The sequence below is a fragment of the Ranitomeya imitator genome, chromosome 1, assembly GCF_032444005.1.
Source record: "Ranitomeya imitator isolate aRanImi1 chromosome 1, aRanImi1.pri, whole genome shotgun sequence".
Classification (NCBI taxonomy): Eukaryota; Metazoa; Chordata; class Amphibia; order Anura; family Dendrobatidae; genus Ranitomeya; species Ranitomeya imitator.
In genome coordinates this window covers 447,650,810-447,674,885 of record NC_091282.1, presented here as the reverse complement: position 1 = coordinate 447,674,885, position 24,076 = coordinate 447,650,810, and the positions used below count along the sequence as shown (strand labels likewise).

The 24,076-nt window shown below is 40.9% G+C and overlaps 1 protein-coding gene across 2 annotated transcripts in view; it reads right to left on the bottom strand.

Annotated features, from left to right (window-relative positions):
- The window catches only part of JAK2 (Janus kinase 2), a 376,796-nt gene that overhangs the window by 39,197 nt on the left and 313,523 nt on the right, over positions 1 to 24,076 (bottom strand). For both annotated transcript variants that reach the window (XM_069764276.1, XM_069764285.1), the window contains 6 exons: positions 23,471 to 23,657; positions 14,163 to 14,290; positions 10,635 to 10,769; positions 5,787 to 5,874; positions 3,816 to 3,943; positions 1,086 to 1,224 (listed from right to left, as the gene is read on the bottom strand). In XM_069764276.1, coding sequence (XP_069620377.1) covers positions 1,086 to 1,224; positions 3,816 to 3,943; positions 5,787 to 5,874; positions 10,635 to 10,769; positions 14,163 to 14,290; positions 23,471 to 23,657 — 805 coding nt within the window. The remainder of the gene's footprint in view (positions 1 to 1,085; positions 1,225 to 3,815; positions 3,944 to 5,786; positions 5,875 to 10,634; positions 10,770 to 14,162; positions 14,291 to 23,470; positions 23,658 to 24,076) is intronic.

The window sequence follows — 24,076 nt, the reverse complement described above, 5'->3', positions numbered from 1 at the left end:
CTATACCATATGGAATACTGTTTTTTACTCTACATAAGAAAGAAAAGAAAATCCAAAATTACAACCTTTTCACATATGCTGGGTACATTGGGTCCTATGTATATATTTGGTATGTTCACCAGTAGCTTTTCCAGCATATACTAAATGTAATGAAAAAAAGAATGATAGACAGTGCAAGCTTACCTTTTCTATCTGCCGCCATTCGCTTCCCATCTCTGATCTTCTATTATCTAGTTTGCTGCTTGTGTCTAGGATACTGCTCTGAACCTGGCTAGGATGGCTGGAGAACACAGTTTACTCCCGATCTGGACAGTTTCAGTGTCACTGTGCTCCGCCAATGCTACAGAGGCAACGCACTTTCATATAGCAACACTGGAGAGAGGACCATTCAGGCCAGCAGCACAACAAAGCTCCTGGCCTGAATGGTCACTCAAGCTTGAGTCTCGCCACTCAGTAAGCAGGAAATTGGGAGTCAGGGGAGCAGTGTGCTCATGAAGACATAGCATGAGACAACCCCTTTTAGTATTCGACAAGCATTATGGTCCCAATTAAAAACTATTATGACAGGTCAATGTGAAATTAATTGAGAAGGCCCTGCTCTTTTACTGGTCTGACCTTAATGGGGTTGTCCGGTCCAAATCAATAAGTCTGCAGTGACTTATGAATCCCCCCAGTGCACGAACTGTGTGCTGCCAGTTTGTGATCTGGCACCGCTGTATGTATGACTTCTACATACTCCCGGCCAGGGCCCATCTAGTGAGCGTGGCCTCACAACTTACAACTTTATAGAGCGAGGCCACATCCTCTAGTCGACCACACTACTAGACGACACTGGCCAGGAGTATGTATAACTCATACATATCTTCCAGTCCATGGTCAGAAATCGGCGTATGCCTGCAGCACATAGTGCGTGCAATGGGGGTTCATAACTCTGCATTCACACAGAGTGACTGCAGACTTATTGATTTGGACAGGACAACCCCTTTAAAACAAATTTAGTAAATGCCATATCTTTGCTGAGAACTACAAAGCATACATTATGGTCCGCCAAAACCAACTGAACAACTGCCAACTGACCAACTTACTTTCTCTTGGTAGAACAGAAATGCTGATTCCTGGATCACTGAGCTTAATGAAAGCAGGATTTCCGGTCTTACGGTCTTCTTCTCTGATGAGCAGAATGTTCTTAAGACACACATTACCGTGTACTAGATTTCGATCTTCCTAAAATATGAAAAATGTGAAAAAGGGTCACAGTGGATCCAAAATAATAAATGAGATTAATGAGAGCAAGAACTTGTAAAATAACTTTTTGTTAGTTAACTACCAGCACCAAAATGTTTATACAATGCACATAAATTAAATCAGAAATGAGATCATAAAAACATTATTCCATTATATAATTGTGAAAGCATTATTAGCTGTCTAGCGGACATCCAACCAATCATAATTGCCAAATGAAAAGATGAAAAGATAGAAAACAACTGTGTCCTTACGGTTAAATGTAATGGTTTGTTCATGAAACATTGTATATCAACAAGTAGGTGAATTTGCAAAATTGTCTATTTTATCCTATAACAGTACAATTGTGTCTCGATCTTATAAAACACTATTAGAGTCCAATGGACAAACTGTTACACCAGAAGCTGTGTGACAGCAATTTCATAAACGGTGACATGTCAGTGACCTCAGAAAGTACAGATCTGACAGTCCATAGTATATAAAGCACTTCTTTCTCAAATCTGCCTTCAGATGCACTCAAAAGTACAAGTCTTTCAAATGAAAAAAAATGAATTGCGAAAAATTACACTAGACTTGGAGTTTCTAAGAAATGAGTAACCTTTATATTCTGGGAAAAGATCGTGACGTTATGTGAGGACACGCCAGGTCAAGTAAGGGCACCAAACCTGGACACCAATAAAACCACATAAGCAGGGAAGGGTTTTCAGTCAATAAACGAACCCTTGATAGGCATTTTTAGTCTGGTGTTTGAAAACATCTGCTCACTTACTGATAAAACAAGTGAAGCGCCGGCCTCTTCCGAAATGTAAGTAAACATGCAGATTTTGTTTTTTGAAGTTCTACCAAATACTTATTTAACCAATATATAAAGTGAAAGTTGCACTGGGCAGCAAAGTGACCAGTTTCTCTCACATATACTCTTTATCAGCATTTCCACCATAAAAAGTTACATGGGTCCAGATGCTGCACTATGGAGCTATTCATCGAAGCTTTTTTGCCATGAACTGGCGTAAAACACTCTTTAAAAACTCTAAAATGTATATTGATGGTGGCGCGAAAGTGTTAAAAAGCTGTTAATCCTTGCTGCGGTACCAAACCAACTTCCACACCAAGTTGGTGAAAAATGTGTAATCTAATAAAAACATGTACCTAAGTAATATCCAGCGCGTACCTACATGTACTTAGGTACATATTTTTATTAGATTACTCTTTGAAAACTACACTCTTTCAGAATTTTGCAACTTTTGGCATCTTCACACAGTTTCAAGCAGCTCCAGCAAAATGGGTGGAACTGGGATCGGGCATTACTTGCCCACAACATTTATTAAACGTTCTGGCTTTTTTTTTTTACCAGTAACATTTCCGTTGAGGAGCACGCCACTAATAAAATGTGCTGACTTCATTGTTGTGACACGTGATGCCCAGTGCCCAATCAGCACTGGCGTCACTGTCTCTGCCTTCGTATGAACTGAACATAAAGAGGAAGCCAGAGCTATAGCTGAACCCTGGTTTCCTCTTCATGTTCAGTTTTTTCAAGGCGGTGACAGTGACACCGGCGCTGAATGGGCGTCAGGCATCACGGGTCATTCCACCGCATCACAGCCCCTGGACCAATGGATAGTATAGGCTTTATTATTTTACCGGGGCCAGACATTTAGATTAAGAAGGGGTTGTCCTAGGAGTGGGCAACCCATTTAATAAATGTGAAGCATATTAGTCATGCAAGGTCCTCATTAAAACTGGTATATGACACCCCAGTTACTGAATCAAGGCCTATGAGTTATTGTGTTACTATGTTTTCAGAGACCATGAGGGTAAGTTTTCATTCCCTCTGTACTAGTTTCCTGGCAGCACAAAGCTTTTTGCTCTTTGGTGTTGACCTTAATTTTCTTTAAAAAAAAAAAAGTGGGCAGGCTTAGTAAGGCAAAGTATAAAAGTAAATTATATCATAAATCTACACGCGTGGATGGCCAAGAGATGTGCCAAATTCATTAACAGGTGTGCATCTTAATAAATTTGGTACACAATACCTCAGTGGGTATTTGGCATAAGACTGATGTATAAAACACCACACTTGATACATTCCAAGCAAACCCAAGTAAATCTCCTGAAAAATGTGAAATCAAATAGGAAAATTGTGAGGAGGGAGGAGCTATACACTAGTTAAAACAGGAATTTCTCATTTTACAGATCTGCCATTTTGTGACAAACCTGAACGCTTCGTATAGTAGGCACTAAAAGTGTGACTGTGTCAGCCAAAAGGGGATTTCATTTCAATACTTAGTAGTTAAAATGTATTAATTTATCCTGTGCACCTAAATGTACAACCTGGAAAAAGGTTAATGGTGTCAGGTTCAAAGTCCTCTAGAAGTACGGCATGGTTTCCTTGACGAAGAAGTTATGTACAAAGTTTATTTGAAAGAAATATAAAAAAATATGGTTCAATCCCCAAATGAAAAATCAGCAATATTATATGATATAACGGCCCTGATGACAGGTTCCTTCATCGGTTTAGCACATACAACAAAAAAAGCAATGCGTTCTAACCACAAAAAAAAATAGTAAATACTCACAAGAAAGTGCATGGCCCACGCCAGCTGTTTTGAAACTTCCAATTTCCACATAATATTCACCAAGTTTTTGTTTTTCTTCAAGTATATGTCCAATGAGCCAAATTTTGCATATTCCTGTACAAGAATACCTAACAGAATTTTTTTTATATAAAGGTTACATAATGCTATATATTTCTTTATTAACGCATGATTCATTTCAAAAGACTAACTTCAACCTCAAAATACAGTGCCCAATCTTAAAGTACAAATACTAGAGTAGGTGGTCATTTATAGAATTAATTATGCCAATAATTGTCCAGCAACAACCATTTAAACAACAAAGAGGGCACTTCTACATGAAATATATAAACCTGTGAACAAAAAAAAATGGGGTGGATAATACTCTAAAAGGGTTTTTCATTTGTTCCAATCAAAAAAACTATACACAAATTTAACATAACCAAACCCATCAAAATCAAAGCCAGTGCACAAAAATAAAATAAAATGCCTCCCTAAAATATATCTACACGAGCCATATAAAAATACAATGACACTAAATTCTCCTTACCTTCCGCTCTATTACATTTCAACATGAAAACCCTATTGGGAATGTTGGTACAGAAGCACCAAATAAGTAACACACAGGCATAACGTGCATACAGGGTACAGTGAGCAGTAGATGGAGATATAGCGGCTCAGCGCCCCAGTAGATCGCCATCTGTAGGAAGTGAGCCCGCTGTTCACTTGTAATACACTGGCACACTATGGGCACTTTATGTTTTGCTTATGTGTTACTCATGTACCACTATTTCTTTTAGAATGTTCATATTTAAACATACTAAATTGTCTTTATTTTCTGCTCTATTTAGTATCATTTGTATCTTTATATGGTTTGTGATCTATATTTTAGGGAGGACCACTGTTTTGGCTATTTATACATGAGCTCATATGGAGTTTTAGTCTGTTTTTTTTTTAATCATCATGTCTTTGTGATTTTACTAAATTGACAAAATAAAAGCACTTTTTAGCGCATGTTTAGCTGTTTTTGTTAAATGGGTCAAACATAGGTAAAAGCGGAAAATCACTACTTTTAGATACCAGAGCTAAGTATCGGAACATACAAGCACATTTCCCAGGGAAATGTAGCATGGAATATCCAAAATGGCAAATCATAGTAGCAATCTGTGTGGTCAACTGCAGCTGATAAGTGTAACTTTAGCCGTGTTCATAATTGTTTTCAGGGGTCCGGCCTCCTGCAATTTTTGATCACAAGTAAAATGCAGTCTGTAGTGTTATCTTCATCTTCCAAAATAACTCCCCAAGGATTTACCCAAATCTTTTTGAAAACGAAGCCATTACAGATGTGACTATAATAAGGAAGTGTGAACAGAGCCTTATAGTAAGTGCCGTCATCAATGAAAATTAATGTTTCTTTGTCATAGCTTGAAGGAATAAACTTCATGTTATGGATATCCTGAATCCATGTAATCTGGGAAATATCATATACAGGACATGTGGATTAAAGGGAACCAATCATGATTCATGCTGCCTAAACCACAGGCAGAATGATTAAGAGACCAGCTCCTTCATTACAAACAAGCAGATTTTGCTCTGAAACAGCTGAAATTGGCAGCTAGTCTCAGCGGTACGTTCCTGCCGGCTTCTCCCTGCCCCACTTACTTAGATTGACAGGTTAAAGGATATATTCATATGCTATCTATGCCAGATATTTGAAAACTACCGTACAGCTCCACATATTAGAGAAATGCATGAATAGCCATAATCCAATACATTCAATGGCATTGTCCCTTTCTGACAATATAGGGAGGTGCCAATAAAAACAATCATTTTAACAGCAGTTTGTGTCACATGTCAAAAACCACATTATTGGAATGTTCTTGCTTCTATGCTGCTACTTCGTGTCGTAGTGCACACATGTAGCCATATTGGTACCTGTGCTAGGACAGCCGAGCCAATAAACATTCTACTTACTCTCATCGCCACATACACAGACTCCGTAATTCAGAATCAAATGTCTGTACGACAGCTGGCTCATCATGCTTGCTGCTTCAAAGAAAGACTGCAGATCAATGGAAAAGAAAAAGAGTAAAATATCAATGATAAAGAAATTAGTACACCTTTTGTAGTAAGGATAACAAGACCATTGCTAAGTATTAAAATCAATGAATTCCATTTCATCATTATTTAGTCATGAGAAAATCAAATGTTAAACCTGTATGAATTCTACAACCTCAGATAAAAAACACCACAAAATAAATTGCAGTGTTATTTATTTACCCCAAACTAGGCCAAAATATAGAAGCAATGAGTGAATCATTAATTACACCCTTTGAATCAATAGCTTGTAGATTCAATGACTTGAAGCCTTGTGGTTAGTTCAGATGCAACTTTTCAAACTTAAGTCATGATATCATGTCCCTTCCAAAGAAGCCATACTTCTTCAGTCTTCTAAGTGTACTATCATTTACATTTAAATTGAGCCCTTTATAGTCTGAGCTGTATGTCTTGGGCATTTTGCTGGGATGACTTTCCACGTTCTTGAATGTTTTCCACTTTGAGTAATCTCTCACACTCTAGAATGATGAACTTCAGATTGTTTGGAAATTGCCTTATAACTAGAGATGAGCGAACCCCGAACTTTAACGTCCAGGGTTTATACCGAACAGCTTGTGTCCAGAGAGGGTAAGCGATAGAGAGGATGAGAGAGAGAAAGAGGATGAGAGAGAGAAAGAGGATGAGAGAGAGAGGGGGTGAGAGCGAGAGACTTTCACAATGTCTTTCCCCTTGGCATTGTGTTAACACACGTCCGAATGCTCCAAACCAACAAAAAGAAAAAAAATTCTGCTTTTAATAGATGTGGCCATAATCCTTAATAAACAATTAGTCAGGGACATTTGATTAGAAGCACCTGGCTACAACTTTCCCTCTTAATACTTATGAAACAGTGTGTCTTTAAAGAAAGAAGGCTCTTTCAGAGCAGAAACGCGTTGTGTTTTTATATACCGTATTTTTCGGACCATAAGACGCACCCCAAATTTTCAGAAGAAAAATACGGGGAAAAAAAAAGTGTCAAATGGGGTTCTTACAGTCCGAAATTCTGCTTACTGGGGGAAGGGGGGATGGGGGAGGGCTTCGTCCCAGGTGGAGGAGTGGTCACAAGCGCAAAGTACTGAAGTGAAGTGCGTAGGAGGCCGGGAAAGGTCCAAGAAGCACAGCACCTGCGAACTGCAGTATTTTGCGCTGCCCTCAACAGGGCAGATAAAGTAAGCCTGCACTGGAGCTGCAACAGGATGCAAGGAAGAGGACATCATCGCGTGAAGATGGGAGGCGCCAGACCCGGACCGCAACGCCCATTGGACCAGGCCACATCAGACCGCTCCCCAGGTGAGTACAGTTGTGGCCAAAAGTATTGACACCCCTGCAATTCTGTCAGATAATACGCAGTTTCTTCCTGAAAATGATTGCAAACACAAATTCTTTTTTATTATTATCTTCGCTTAATTTGTCTTAAATGAAAAAAGACAAAAAGAATTGTCCTAAAGCCAAACTGGATATAATTCCACACCAAACATAAAAAGGGGGTGGACAAAAGTATTGGCACTGTTTGAAAAATCATATGATGCTTCTCTAATTTGTGTAATTAATAGCACCTGTAACTTACCTATGGCACCTAACAGGTGTTGGCAATAACTAAATCACACTTGCAGCCAGTTGACATGGATTAAAGTTGACTCAACCTCTGTCCTGTGTCCTTGTGTGTACCACATTGAGCATGGAAAAAAGAAAGAAGACCAAAGAACTGTCTGAGGACTTGAGAAACCAAATTGTGAGGAAGCATGAGCAATCTCAAGGCTACAAGTCCATCTCCAAAGACCTGAATGTTCCTGTGTCTACCGTGCGCAGTGTCATCAAGAAGTTTAAAGCCCATGGCACTGTGGCTAACCTCCCTAGATGTGGACGGAAAAGAAAAATTGACAAGAGATTTCAACGCAAGATTGTGCGGATGTTGGATAAAGAACCTCGACTAACATCCAAACAAGTTCAAGCTGCCCTGCAGTCCGAGCGTACAACAGTGTCAACCCATACTATCCGTCGGCATCTGAATGAAAAGGGACTGTATGGTAGGAGACTCAGGAAGACCCCACTTCTTACCCCGAGACATAAGAAAGCCAGGTTGGAGTTTGCCAAAACTTACCTGAAAAAGCCTAAAATGTTTTGGAAGAATGTTCTCTGGTCAGATGAGACAAAAGTAGAGCTTTTGGGGCAAAGGCATCAACATAGAGTTTACAGGAGGAAAAAAAGAGGCATTCAAAGAAAAGAACATGGTCCCTACAATCAAACATGGCAGAGGTTCCCTGATGTTTTGGGGTTGCTTTGCTGCCTCTGGCATTGGACTGCTTGACCGTGTGCATGGCATTATGAAGTCTGAAGACTACCAACAAATTTTGCAGCATAATGTAGGGCCCAGCCTGAGAAAGCTTGGTCTCCCCCAGAGGTCATGGGTCTACCAGCAGGACAATGACCCAAAACACACTTCAAAAAGCACTAGAAAATGGTTTGAGAGAAAGCACTGGAGACTTCTAAGGTGGCCAGTAATGAGTCCAGACCTGAATCCCATAGAACACCTGTCGAGAGATCTAAAAATGGCAGTTTGGAGAAGGCACCCTTCAAATATCAGGGACTTGGAGCAGTTTGCCAAAGAAGAATGGTCTAAAATTCCAGCAGAGCATTGTAAGAAACTCATTGATGGTTACCGGAAGCGGTTGGTCGTAGTTATTTTGGCTAAAGGTTGTGCAACCAAGTATTAGGCTGAGGGTGCCAATACTTTTGTCTGGCCCATTTTTGGAGTTTTGTGTGAAATGATCAATGTTTTGCTTTTTGCTTCATTCTTTTTTGTGTTTTTTTCATTAAAGACAAATTAAATGAAGATAATAATACCAAAGAATTTGTGTTTGCAATCATTTTCAGGAAGAAACGGAGTATTATCTGACAGAATTGCAGAGGTGTCAATACTTTTGGCCATAACTGTATAATCTAACTTGTTTTTCTTATCCATCAGGTTACATCGGGGGTTTATCTACAGAATTACAGAATGCTGTAGATAAGCCCCTGATGGCAGTGGCCGAAGCTTATATACGAAAAAGTAGGTGACATTCCATTTAAGGGTTTGTTTTTTTTGTTTGTTTTTTTCTTACACACTGTTCCTACATTTTGATCTAGTTTTTGTCAACTAATAACACGGAGTAATTTATCACGTGTTTATCTGAAGTTGCGTTTACCCTATTAGAATAGGAAGGTTAAACAGATGAGAGGGAATATCCTTCAGGTGATTCCATAAAGCATGACTTAATACATCACAAGAAGAAGTACTGAAAATATACAATTTAATGTACACTGCTCAAAAAAAAAAAAAAAATGGAACACTAAAATCCCACATTCTAGATATCACTGAGCGAAATATTCCAATTGCAAATCTTTATTCATTACATAGTGGAATGTGTTGACAACAATGAAACATAAAAATGATCAATGTAAATCAAGATTAATATCCTATGGAGGTATGGATTTTGAATGACACTGAAAATCAAAATGGAAAATCAAACTACAGGCTCATCCCACCTTTAGTGGAAATGCCTCAAGACATGGAAATGATGCTCAGTAGAGTGTGTGGCCTCCACGTTCCTACATGACCTCCCTACAATGCCTGGGCATGCTCATGATGAGGTGGCGGATGTTCTCCTGAGGGATCTCCTCCCAGACCTGGATTAAAGTATCTGCCAACTCCTGGACAGTCTGTGGTGCAACGTGCCATTGGTGGATGGGACGAGACTTGACGTACCATACGTGCTCGATTGTATTCAGGTCTGGGGAATGGGCAGGCCAATCCATAACATCAGTGCCTTCATCAAGCAGGAACTGCTGACACACTTCAACCACATGAGGCCTAGCATTGTCATGCATCAGAAGGAACCCAGGGCCAACTGCATCTGCATATGGTCTCACAATGGGTCTGAGGCTCTCATCCTGGTACCTAATGGCAGTCAGGGTACTTCTGGCTAGCACATGGAGGGCTGTGTTACCCTGAAAAGAAATGTCTGGGTGTTCTCTGGCAAATGCCAATCACCTTGCATGGTGTTTGGCTGTGATCACACCTCCCACTTATGGACATTGGGCTCTCATACCACCCTCATGAAGTCTGTTTCTGACAGTTTGAGTAGACACATACATGTTCGTGGCCCACTGGAGGTCATTTTGCAGGGCTCTGGCACTGCTCCTCCTGTTCCTTCTTTGTACAAGAGAGGAGGTAGTGGTTCTGCTGCTGGGTTGTTGCCCTCCAACGGACCCCTCCACGACTCCTGGTGTCAACTTCATGCTCTGGACACTGTGCTGACAGAGACACAGCTACCCTTTTTGCCTCAGCTCGAATTTATGTGCCATCCTGGAGGAGCTGCACTACCTGAGCAACTTCTGTGGGTTGTAGACATCGCCTTATGCTGCTGTACAGTACCTCTACGGGTGAGAACAATGACAAAATGCAAAAGTAACCAAAACAACAGCCAAAAAGGATGAGAACAGAGAATGGTCTGTGGTCATCCCCTGCAGAAGCACTCCTTTATAGGGGTTGTCTTGCTAATTGACTATCATTTCTACCTGTTGTCTGTTCCATTTGCACAACAACACGAGAAACTGATTCACAATCTCTAATGCTTCATAACTGGTCAAGTTCATTTCACAGAAGTGTGATTGATTTGGAGTTACTGTGTTGTTTAGGTATTCCCGTTATTTTTTGGACCAGTGTATTTTATGTGTTAGTTGTACCTCAGAATAGTTCCGATGTGACTTATCCAAGACTTTGAGAAGAACTTCTGTTTCATGCATCTGATTGTAGTCTCCAATTTCCTCCCGCTTTCCTCGAAAAATTTTAGTAAAAGTACCCTGCCCAAGATTTTCTACCTATAATGGGGAAAATGTAAATGTAAATGTTGAAATGCCTACAAAAATGTCAAAATCAATTTCTCAACCCTACTGGGCACTATTATCTATAAACTAACACAACATCTCCAAATTTGTGATTTGTGCTAACATGCAACTCCTAAAGCTACCCATAGACTTAAAGGGGTTGTCCCACGAACAAAGTTAATTTTAATCTCTAGATCATGGAATAATAAGTTCCACAACTGGATGCGCTTAAAAAAAATGTTCCTGTGCGGAGATAATCTTCTAAATGTGCCCCTGTTATGTATTGTGTAATGGCCGTGTCTGACCGTACAGGGACATGGTATGATCACACCACATCTACTGGGCAGGGGAGGATGCAAAAGAGTAAACAGACAGAACAGCACAGGATTGCATATAATTCTTTGCCATAAAACTTTTTTAAAGCAGGCAGAGAAATGCTTTATCTCACAAAGAGTATCAGCTGCGATCCCCTGCTGTCCTATCTGTATCCTCTCTTTTGCTCTCCCCCTGCCCAGGATATGTTGTACGTATGATCAGACCACATTTCTGCACAGTCAGACACGGCCATTACACAGCACACAGCAGGGGCACATTATAAGATTATCTCAGCACTGGAACATTTTTTTAAACACATCCAATTGTGTAAATTATTATTATTCAAATATGTATTGCTTAAAATCAATTTAAAAATTAAGTTTCTTATTGGGAAATCTCCTTTAAAAAGGTTTACTCTTTTTGTACATTTATGACCTATACATAAACGTATACATAAATGTATAGTAGATGTGGGTCGTAATAAAATTCTGATTATTTCAAGAATGGGATCTATCAGTGGAGAAGTAATTAGAATTCCCATACAAATTAACAGGAATTCCGAAGACCTCCACACTGACAGCAGCGGGCATCAGAGACACATTTTAGAGATTGATGCATGCCCTACACTATATATATATATATATATATATATATATATATATATATATATATATATATATATATATATATATATATATATATATATATATATATATATATAAAAATATATATATGTATATATATACATTTACTTAATACCCCGCAGATATGCTACAGGTATATCAGATGGGCATACCCAAATAGAGTACTCTAGAGGACTATACAAGTATTTCCTTCTACCGTATTTTTCGCTTTATAAGACGCACCTGATTATAAGACCCACCCCCAAATTTGGTGAAGAAAAAGAGAAAAAAATTAAATTAAATTATTTTTTATGTTAGTATAAACGAATAAAGAGTACTGCGCTACAAGTGACTAGGGCTAAGTGCCGTCCGTGATCCCAGCGTAACGACTCAAAAACTCCCTATGGTCGCAGATGGCAACTAATACTAACTGACCAATTTGCCAATTTGCATATACTTAGAAGAGGAGAGGTGTATTGACCTTCTGTGTGCGTAGTGCAACTAGTTGTGGCTCTCCTGCTGAGCTTGTAATATTATACTGGTACACCGCATTAGTAGATGGTAACTAGTAATATTCCGTTACCTACTGCGTGCCGCCGTATGGGGATCCCGGAGCTGCTGGGCTACTTGCGTCGGATTCAGCTGGCTGGTCAGTACATCTAGAGGTCCGCACTGTTGGAAGGCTGATTCCGTCTGCTTGGAAGGTAAGTATGCGGGTGCTAGCCGCGGTCGATATCGGCGGCTTTGGGTACTGCAGGTGAGGACTGTGGTAGCTACGTGTAGCGCCAGAGAAGTCCCGGCCGGAGGCGTCCCTGGATACACGTGAGAAAATGGCCGACACTGCGAAGCAGTGAGTGACGTCACTGGCCTATGGAGCCTCAATGGGGTCAAATATAACCTACGCGTTTCAAAGTGACACGCACTCCTTCATCAGGGAGTTGAAGGGATCCTGATAAAGGAGTGCGTGTCACTTTGAAACGCGTAGGTTAGATTTGACCCCATTGAGGCACCATAGGCCAGTGACGTCACTCACTGCTTCGCAGTGTCGGCCATTTTCTCACGTGTATCCAGGGACGCCTCCGGCCGGAACGTCTCTGGCGCTACACGTAGCTACCACAGTCCTCACCTGCAGTACCCAAAGCCGCCGATATCGACCGCGGCTAGCACCCGCATACTTACCTTCCAAGCAGACGGAATCAGCCTTCCAACAGAGCGGACCTCTAGATGTACTGACCAGCCAGCTGAATCCGACGCAAGTAGCCCAGCAGCTCCGGGATCCCCATACGGCGGCACGCAGTAGGTAACGGAATATTACTAGTTACCATCTACTAATACGGTGTACCAGTATAATATTACAAGCTCAGCAGGAGAGCCACAACTAGTTGCACTACGCACACAGAAGGTCAATACACCTCTCCTCTTCTAAGTATATGCAAATTGGCAAATTGGTCAGTTAGTATTAGTTGCCATCTGCGACCATAGGGAGTTTTTGAGTCGTTACGCTGGGATCACGGACGGCACTTAGCCCTAGTCACTTGTAGCGCGGTACTCTTTATTCGTTTATACTGGTCTTTTATTCTTGTTTGTCGGATTGGGCACATCATCTGACAGGAGTACCAGCGGCACTTGTGTAGCTCACATCTACAGTTATAGCGCCAGTGTATATTCTTTCATTTACTATTTTTTATGTTAAATGGGGGTCTGTCTTATAATGCCAGTGCCTGTCTTACAAATCATATGTATGTCCTTCATCCTGGTATCTATATAACCCCCATCCTTGTGGATGGCACATGGCCCCCTCAATCATCCTTGCTTTTCCAATATAGTCATAGGATGACAAAGACTGAAGGTAACCAAATAAAATGTCATTTAGGGAAGAAACACAAATACAAAACAAGGCAGCTTTCTTGATATGTATGACATGCGGTACTGCAGCTCAGCTCTACTAAGCTAAATGGGGCTGAGTTTCAGTAACACAAACCGTGGACAAGCGTTTTGCTGTTTTTAGAAGAAACGCCTTTAGTAGTGGTATTCATATCTCTAATAGCCTATCCCAATATGTAGTAGGTGTAATAATAATATTAGCAAATATCTCTAATTACAAATGTAGTACAGTTCTTATGATTCACTACGTCGCTTACCCCATGTGCAGGGCATTGCAGTAGCTATCTAAGTAGTTATCTAACAACTAAACAACTGTTACTATGTCAATGATTGTAACCATGGATATCTAAGCTACTGCAAAGCACTGCACTTGGTCAGCAACACAGCAAATCAGAAGAACTATACTACATTTCTAATTGGAGGTATTTGCTAATATTATCAGTTACTACAGAGTAGGATACGATCTTAGAGATGGGAATACCACTAAGTCGTATTTAAATAAATGCATTTAACAATGAACAGGATAGCATTCACTGTATAATGGTGTCTCTACAGAGTAACATACATAGGTCAAGTCTTCGCTCCTAATCTTGTGAAAGACCATCTGATTGACATTATTGTGTCGATGTAAGGAGGGTGATGTAGCCACGTCTGAATCCTTGTTGCTCCTGAAGATAATCAAGTTTGATTTTTCTATAAAAGGCAAAAGTTATACAAGGTAAATATGTTGTACTAAAATACATATAAAAAACCTATATATTCATTTTCTTAAAGAAGTCGTGTTTATGTGACAACTCTACTGCATATCTGCAATACGGCATCTGATTGCGGAGGTCAGTGCTCATGAGAACAAGTGCTCAGTGTCCCCTATTTGAATGCCGCGCCATTCATTGTCTGTGATACTGAATGATAGAGAACACGGCCATCTTTTAAAGTTTAAAACACAATACTCATCATCAATGAGCATGCCTGAGTACCTGTTCTTGTGATTATGGTCGTACTGATCAACCAATATTTTTCACATAATGAATCTATTTGCAGTATTAAAGCCAAACGGTCAGGTCTTCCTAGTGCTAGCAGGAATTTTCAGCCTTTTTGGAGAAGGCTTGAAATATAAGATCTACTTCGGTATCACTCAGCTCTCACCAACTCCACTCGAGTGATACTGCTTCCAGCCAGCAGGGGGAGCCAACCGCTGTGGAATGAAGCGATGCAGATTTATGCCCGAGATCCCATTCACTTGCCAACGCTTTTGTTTAGGGTTTGGTAAGTGCAATTCTTTTGGTGGGTGTCTGCTTTATTTTGGAGGTAAACAGTAGACAGAGTATAACAAATGTAAAAATTAAAATATAAATATTGCATATATTTATTCAGTGGATGGCACCTTATACAATGTTGAAGAAGTGGGAATAAATGCCCACCTCAAAATCCATAGGATGTTACAATGTCAAGTACAATACAGCAAAATGTTAGAGTTTATATTAAAATGTAACCTTAACTAGATCACTAACATGAAAAAGAAGTGCTGCTTAAAAAAGGGAAAAGGAGCTCCAACTATGGTATATGACCTTTGGCATAAGTTGGAGGCCCAGAATCCTCCAGGATTAGACAGTCAGGAGAGACCCATTTTACTCTGCACTAACTACCATAGAGACCCTACTTGTGCTACAGGTTCCCTGAAGACTTAATCGAGGGAAGGAATGCGTCGAGATGCAGAGGGAGAGTGCAGGGCCTCCTTATTAGGTAGGACTAGCTGTGGACTGCCGATGTCAGGGTGGTAGCTTTTGCAGTCCCTATAGGGATATATATGGCCATACTATATCCCGTATCTCTTGGATTGATTCTCACCTGGATGGACATAGTTTCCCCCTACGTGAATGAACATCAATTTGGTGAGGAGGTTCCTATTTTTTCATTGCTTGGTTGTGTTACATGCCATAAACGGTTTATCTCCTTACCGACCAATACTGTCATTGGACGCCTCCCACTGTTTGGTGCGGGCTCCGTCAGTGAGCCCGCTACTTTTCCAGTACATCAGCTGTTTTGAACAGCTGAAGTGCTGCTAACAGCCGTGGGAGGAATCGCTAACCTCCCGTGGCTGTTCACCCGTTAAATGCCACTGTCAAACACAGACTGCAGCATTTCTGGGAATCGTGCCGGAAATTCACCCATCGGTGACTCCCATCACGTGATCGCAAGTCACCGATGGATTGGCATGACAACCAGAGGTCTCCTGGAGACCTCTATGGTTGTCACTGCCAGATTGCTATGAGCGCCACCCGGTTGTCGGCACTCATAGTAAGTGAGGTATTCTGCTACAAGCAGACGATCTGATTATCCCTGCATGTAGCAGAGCCAATTGGGTTATGGCAGCTTCTAGTCACCAATGGAGACTATTGAAGCATGCCAAATATTTAAAAAAATAAATAAATAAAAATATAAAAGTTCAAATCACCCCCCTTTTGCCTCATTCAAAATAAAATACTAAAAAAGAAAAATCAAACAAACACATATTTAGTATAGCTGCGTTCAAAATTGCCCGATCTATAAAAAAAAAAAAAAAAAAGGATTAACCGGATTGCTAAATGCCGTAGCGAGAAAAAAGTCAAAAAGACAGAATTATGTTTTTTTTTGGTTGCTGCAACATTGCATTACCTTAACCCCTTTACCCCCAAGAGTGGTTTGCATGTTAATGACCGGGCCAATTTTTCCAATTCTGACCACTGTCCCTTTATGAGGTTATAACTCTGGAACGCTTCAACGGATCCCAGTGATTCTGACACTGTTTTATCGTGACATATTGTACTTCATGACAGTGGTAAAAATTCTTTGCTAGTACCTGCGTTTATTTGTGAAAAAAAACGGAAATTTGGCGAAAATTATGAAAATTTCGCAATTTTCCAACTTTGAATTTTTATGCAATTAAATCACAGAGATATGTCACACAAAATACTTAAGTAACATTTCCCACATGTCTACTTTACATCAGCACAATTTTGGAACCAAAATTTTTTTTTGTTAGGGAGTTATAAGGGTTAAAAGTTGACCAGCAATTTCTCATTTTTACAACACCATTTTTTTTTAGGGACCACATCTCATTTGAAGTCATTTTGAGGGGTCTATATGATAGAAAATACCCAAGTGTGACACCAATCTAAAAACTGCACCCCTCAAGGTGCTCAAAACCATATTCAAGAAGTTTATTAACCCTTCTGGTGCTTCACAGGAATTTTTGGAATGTTTAAATAAAAATGAACATTTAACTTTTTTTCACAAAAAATTTACTTCAGCTCCAATTTGTTTTATTTTACCAAGGGTAACAGGAGAAAATGGACCCCAAAAGTTGTTGTATAATTTGTCCTGAGTACACCGATACCCCATATGTGGGGGTAAACCACTGTTTGGGCGCATGGGAGAGCTCGGAAGGGAAGGAGCGCCGTTTGACTTTTCAATGCAAAATTGACAGGAATTGAGATGGGACGCCATGTTGAGTTTGGAGAGCCCCTGATGTGCCTAAACATTGAAACCCCCCACAAGTGACACCATTTTGGAAAGTAGACCCCCTAAGGAACTTATCTTGAGGTGTGGTGTGTGCTTCACAGAAGTTTATAATGCAGAACCATAAAAATAAAAATCATATTTTTTCACAAAAATTATCTTTTCACCCCCAATTTTTTATTTTCCCAAGGGTAAGAGAAGAAATTGGACCCCAAAGGTTTATGTACAATTTGTCCTGAGTACGCTGATACCCCATATGTGGGGGTAAACCACTGTTTGAGCGCATGGGAGAGCTCGGAAGGGAAGTAGTGCCGTTTGACTTTTCAATGCAAAATTGACAGGAATTGAGATGGGACGCCTGTTATGACCTGGTGGTTAGGACAATAATGGACCTGGTGGTTAAGAGCACACGGAATGACCTGATAGTTACTAATAATATAGGACGAGCTCTGAGACGTGGGAACTCTTCTGACCGCAATCCCTAATCCTATCACACACACTAGAAATAGCCGTGGATTGCTCCTAACGCTCCCTATGCAACTCGTCACAGCCTAAGAAACTAGCTAGCCCTGAAGATAGAAAAATAAAGCCTACCTTGCCTCAGAGAAATTCCCCAAAGGAAAAGGCAGCCCCCCACATATAATGACTGTGAGTAAAGATGAAAATTACAAACACAGAGATGAAATAGATTTAGCAAAGTGAGGCCCGACTTACTGAACAGACTGAGGATAGGAAAGGCAACTTTGCGGTCAGCACAAAAAAACTATAAAAAGACCACGCAGAGGGCGCAAAAAGACCCTCCGCACCGACTCACGGTGCGGAGGCGCTCCCTCTGCGTCCCAGGGCTTCCAGCAAGCAAGACAAAAATCAAAATAGCAAGCTGGACAGAAAAACAACAAACCAGAGATAAACAAGCAGGAACTTAGCTTCTGCTGGGAAGACATGTCACAAGAACGATCCAGGAGTGAACAAGACCAATACTGGAACATTGACAGGTGGCATGGAGCAATGATCTAGGTGGAGTTAAATAGAGCAGCCAGCTAACGAATTAACCTCGTCACCTGTGGAAGGAAACTCAGAAGCCGCAACCCCACTCACAACCACCAGAGGAAGCCCATGGACAGAACCAGCCGAAGTACCATTCACGACCACAGGAGGGAGCTTGACAACAGAATTCACAACAGACGCCATGTTGCATTTGGAGAGCCACTGATGTGCCTAAACATTGAAACCCCCCACAAGTGACACCATTTTGGAAAGTAGACCCCCTAAGGAACTTATCTAGATGTGTTTTGAGCGCTTTGACCCACCAAGGGCTTCACAGAAGTTTATAATGCAGAGCCGTAAAAATAAAACAAAAATTTTTTCCCACAAAAATTATTTTTTTAGCCCTTAGTTTTATATTTTCCCGAGGGTAACAGGAGAAATTGGACTCTAAAATTTGTTGCCCAATTTGTCCTGAGTGCGCTGATACCCCATATGTGGGGGGGAACCACTGTTTGGGAGCATGGGAGGGCTCGGAAGGGAAGGAGCTCCACTTGGAATGCAGACTTAGATGGAATGGTCTGCAGGTGTCACATTGCGTTTGCATAGCCCCTAATGTACCTAAACAGTAGAAACCCCCCACAAGTGACACCATTTTGGAAACTAGACCCCCTAAGGAACTCATCTAGATGTGTTGTGAGAGCTTTGAACCGCCAAATGTTTCACTACAGTTTGTAACGCAGAGCCGTGAAAATAAAAAATCTTTTTTTTCCCCACAAAAATTATTTTTTAGCCCCCAGTTTTGTATTTTCCCAAGGGTAACAGCAGAAATTGGACACCAAAAGTTGTTGTCCTATTTGTCCTGAGTACGCTGATACCCCATATGTTGGGGTAAACCCCTGTTTGGGCACACGGGAGAGCTCGGAAGGGAAGAAGCACTGTTTTACTTTTTCAACGCAGAATTGGCTGGAATTGAGATCGGACGCCATGTCGCGTTTGGAGAGCCCCTGATGTGCCTAAACAGTGGAAACCCCCCAATTATAACTGAAACCCTAATCCAAACACACCCCTCACCCTAATCCCAACCCTATTCCCAACTGTAAATGTAATCTAAACCCTAATCGTAACTTTAGCCCCAACCCTAACTGTAGCCTTAACCCTAGCCCCAACCCTAACCCTAGCCCTAACCCTAGCCCTGCGCGTGCGCAGATGGTTCTTCTCGGCTTCCAGAAAATGGCCGCGGGATGCCGCGCGTGCGCAGATGGCGATCTCGACGGCCATTTTCCTGAAGCCGAGTTCGCATCTCGGCTGCAGGAAAATGGCCACCGCGATCTCCATCTGCGCACGCACGGCATTCCGCGGCCATTTTCCTGAAGCCCCGGGAAGCCGAGAAGAACCATCTGCGCACGCGCGGCCTCACAAAGACGGCCGCGCCCACCGATAAACGGCTGAATAGCGCAGATCGCGCTATTTTCCTTGAAGTTGCGCAGTGGATTCGCCACTTGGACATGCGCACACCACTACGCCACCAACGGAGATCTGGGGGAGAAACAGCGCTGTCACCACGCCCATATGACCTGACCAGCGTGAGTGACAGCCCAAAACGGCGACTTTACAAAGGTATTTCGGCAGCATAGGTGGGGAATGAAGGCTCCAAAATACACTAATGTAAAGCCCAGCTCTGCCCCTATTTAACGCTATTTTTAGCTCTTCTTGAAAAAACGGGACGACAGGTTCCCTTTAATCATAACCATATCTGTGATCAGTGCAAAAGCATAGGATATGCTAATGATTAAGAACACTTTCGTTCGAAACGCGTAATCCCTCACTCACTATTTTAGTAAAATGACGTTTTTTAACGTCCACTCAATAACCTGACTTTGGATGTCTGTTGCTGGAACTTTTTCGTTTCATATCGAAACACTGTAAAGCTGAGATTTCATTACGATCTTTCAGAATCTTATATCCTGCCATATTTAGCTGGATACCTTTATGTCTAGCTATGATTTGGGAAGGACAGCAAGACATTTTGTTACCCTCAATCAGCCTGGACATATGAAACTGTGTAATTACGGTAGATGTCTCACAGTTTTTCTGTATTGCACCACATACAACAAATAATTAGGGAAAGGTATGAACATGTAGATTACTATAATAACCCTGAGTGGAGAATTCATCAAATGATGTACATCCATGAATAAATTACACATGTGGTCAAAATTGTTGGTACCCCTGTTTAATGACAGAAAAACCCACAATGTCACAGAAATAACATGAATTTGACAAAAGTAATAATAAATAAAAGATCTATGCAAATGAACAAATGAAAGTCAGATATTGCTTTTCAACCATGCTTATACAGAATAAAAAAAAATAAAACTCATGAAATAGGCCGGGACAGAAATGTTGGTACCCCTGAAAATAATGTGACAAAACAGACGTTGCATCAAGGTGTGTCCGCTAACTAGCATCACAGGTGTCTACAGTCTTGGAATCAGTGAGTGGGCCTGTGTATAGGGCTACAGATACTCACTGTGCTGTTTGGTGACATGGTGTGTATCACTGTGGTCATACCGATCTTGGCGAGGGGGCATGTTGGAGACATTCCTGATTCGTTAAGGACATCTGACAAGTGTCATGCGCCTCACAACAAACCTTAGTCCATTTGGGAACTGAAGTAAGATTTCTGGTGTAGGGACTTGAATTAGATGAGCTGTAGCATCACATCCCCACTACACTCCCCGCACCAGCTCCTTCGATTTTGGCAGTAGAAACGCACAAAGCAGTTTAAACCCTTAACGATCACCTATACGCCTTTTAAGGGTACTTATGCCCCCCCCATCCCGAGACGTAATTTCCCCGGGGGTAGCTGAGACCCCAGAGAACATGATTAACGGAATAACAGCGACCACAAAAAAGTCCAATTTCCCATATAATTTCTCCTGATGTAATCGCACATAAGAGGAGAAATGGGGTCCCCTGATCCTCCCCCGGTACCTCCGATGTTCCTGCAACCCTCCCCGTGAAGTCCCCCTGGCAGCCGGCATCTTCTTACCAGAAAAAAATGGCGGGCGCATGCTCAGTGCCTCTGCCGAGTTCTGCCGGACGGCACCCGGCAACAGTAGGAAATATTTCCTATTGGTTCATTTTGATCACTGTGATAGACCCTATAACCGTAATCAAAATAAAAAAATAGTAAATAAAACCCTCCTTTATCAACCGCTTAGTTAGGGAAAAATTATAAAATAAAAAATATATATTTATTTCTATTTTTCCATTAGGATTAGAGTTGGGCTAAAGTTAGAGTTAGGGTTGGGCTAGAGCTGGGGTTAGGGTTGAGTTAGGGTTGCGGTTGAGCTAGGGTTAGGCTAGGGTTGGGGTTGGGCTAGGGTTGGGGCTAAAGTTAGGGTTGGGGGTAAAGTCAGGGTTGGGGGCTAAAGTCAGGGTTGGGGGCTAAAGTCAGGGTTGGGGGCTAAAGTTAGGGTAGGGATTAGGGTTAGGGGGTGTGTTAGGGTTAGGTTTGTGGTTAGGGGTGTGTTGGTGTTAGGGCTGTGGTTAGGGTTGGGATTAGGGTTAGGGGTGTGTTGGGGTTAGGGTTGGAGTTAGAATTGGGGGTTTCCACTGTTTAAGTACATCAGTGGGTCTCCAAACGTGACATGGCGCCCCCAGTGATTCCAGCCAATTTTGGGTAAAAAAAAAAGGTCAATCGGTGCTCCTTCCCTTCTGAGACCTGCCATGCACCTGAACAGTGTCTTTTCCCCACATACGAGGTATCACATACTCAGGAGAAATTGCACAACACATTTTGTGGTTCATTTTCTCCTGATACCCTTGTGAAAATAAAAAAATTGGTTCCAAAGTAAATTTTTTGCTTTAGTTCTTTCTCTTGAAGCACCTGAAGGGTTAATACATTTCTTGAATGTGGTTTTACGCACCTTGAGGGTGCAGTTTTTAGAATGGTGTCACTTTTGGGTATTTTCTGTTATATTGACCCCCCAAACTCACTTCAAATATGAGGTGGTCCCTAAAAATAATGGTTTTGTAAATTTTGTTGGAAAAATGAGAAATTGCTGGTCAAATTTTCACTCTTATAACATCCTAACAAAAAAAATTATGTTTCCAAAATTGTGCTGATGTAAAGTAGACATGTGGGAAATGTTATTTATTAACTATTTTGTGTGACACCACTCTGATATAAGGGTACAAAGATTAAAAGTTTGAAAATTGCAACATTTTAAATTTTTTTGCCAAATTTCCATTTTTTTCCATAAATAAACTCAAGTCCTAGCGAAGTACAATATGTCAAGAAAAAACGGTCTCAGAATCACTGGGATCCGTTGAAGCATTCCAGAGCTATAACCTCATAAAGTGACAGTGGCCAGAATTGTAAAAATTGGCTTGATCATTAAGTACCAAATTGGCTCTGTCACTAAGGGGTTAAAAGCATTGATGTATCCAGGCAGGTTGTTTTAAAATCTCATTTTCTACAAATTGAAAATTCAGCCTAAGGCTACTTTCACACATCAAGTGTTCGCTGTCAGGCTAAATCCGGCTAATTTTCAAAAAAAACGGATCAGGCGAATGTTGCTGCCGGATCAGGTTTTTTTTCCCACAGACTTGTATTAGTGCCGGATTGCACCGGATGACATTGCGTTTCGTCCGGTTTTCGCCGGATCCGGCAATTCTGCCGCTTCCGGTTTCTTGAAAAAACGTCCACTGCAACGTTTTTTTGTCTCCGGCGAAAAAGCCTGAAGCGCCGGCGCTTCCGCCTGTTTCTAGAATGGAAGCCTATGGGAGCCGGAAGGTGCTGAATCCGGAAAAAGGCGGATCCGGCGGCCTGATCCGTTTTTTTAAACTGAGCATGCTCCAATTTTTTTTTTTAGCCAATAATCTAGATAGGCTAGCTGGATCTGTCAAAAAAACAGATCCGTCGCATCAGTTTTTCACAATCTGCTCCGGATCTAGTTTTTCCAACATTCGCCGGATTTAGCCTGACACTGAAAACCTGATGTGTGAAAGTAGCCTAATATTGTAGACTGCAGAAACCAAACCATTAGTAACTGATGGCAGCCTTGTGGAATGTTTAGTATTACATTCTTTTATTGCATTCCATATCTTAAGGAATGTAACGTTCTATTTATTTGCAGTATTTAACTTTGAAACAAAACTAATTAATATTGTCAAAAACTAAATGAATTATTGGCTTATGAGTACAAAACACTATTTTTCACTATCTTGTATTAACTATACAGACCCCTTGTGCTTGAAAAAAAAAACTATTTATAGCCTACAAAAATAACAGTGATCTATTTGATCTATCTTTGACTTATGTTCCAATACGCCTGCCTAATGTTAGATGTTAAGTTTATGAACAAAACATTAATTTCAGACCTTTTGGTTTAGGAGGGCAACATCGAGTAAATTGGAATATTATGCCATCTGACCGGACCGTTTCTTTTTGATAGCAGTTTAACAAATCTTTTAGAGTGCCAAAATTTTTCTTAGCTCCTCTGAGGTTGTATTCTCCATTCGCGGTCTTTGTGATCAAGCAGTGTTTATACTCCGGCACACCAGCATGCTGTACAGAAGGAAGACAGAAATACGCATAAAAAATTTTTTTTTTTTTTTTAAAAAGGAAACATTTGCATTTTTTTTTTTTTTTAGAAAAGTACAGTAGCTTAGGTATAAAATGGTAAAAGGGCAATTGATCAGCATATGAGTAATGTTTGAATTTACTCAATGAAGTGAGCATACTTTGTAAATGCCGCGGGTATATATCTGTGGTGGTGATTCCGTGAAAATGTTACAGTGTTTTGTGTTCCTGTAAATATTAACATCTTAATGACTCTTAAGGTCCCTTTCACACATCAGATTTTTTAGCTGTCAGGCACAATCTGGCGAATTTTGAAAAAAAAACTGATCCGTTGCAAATAGCGAAAAACTGATGCGACGGATCCGACCATTTTTTATTTTTTTTTTTTACCTGGGGATAGAGTT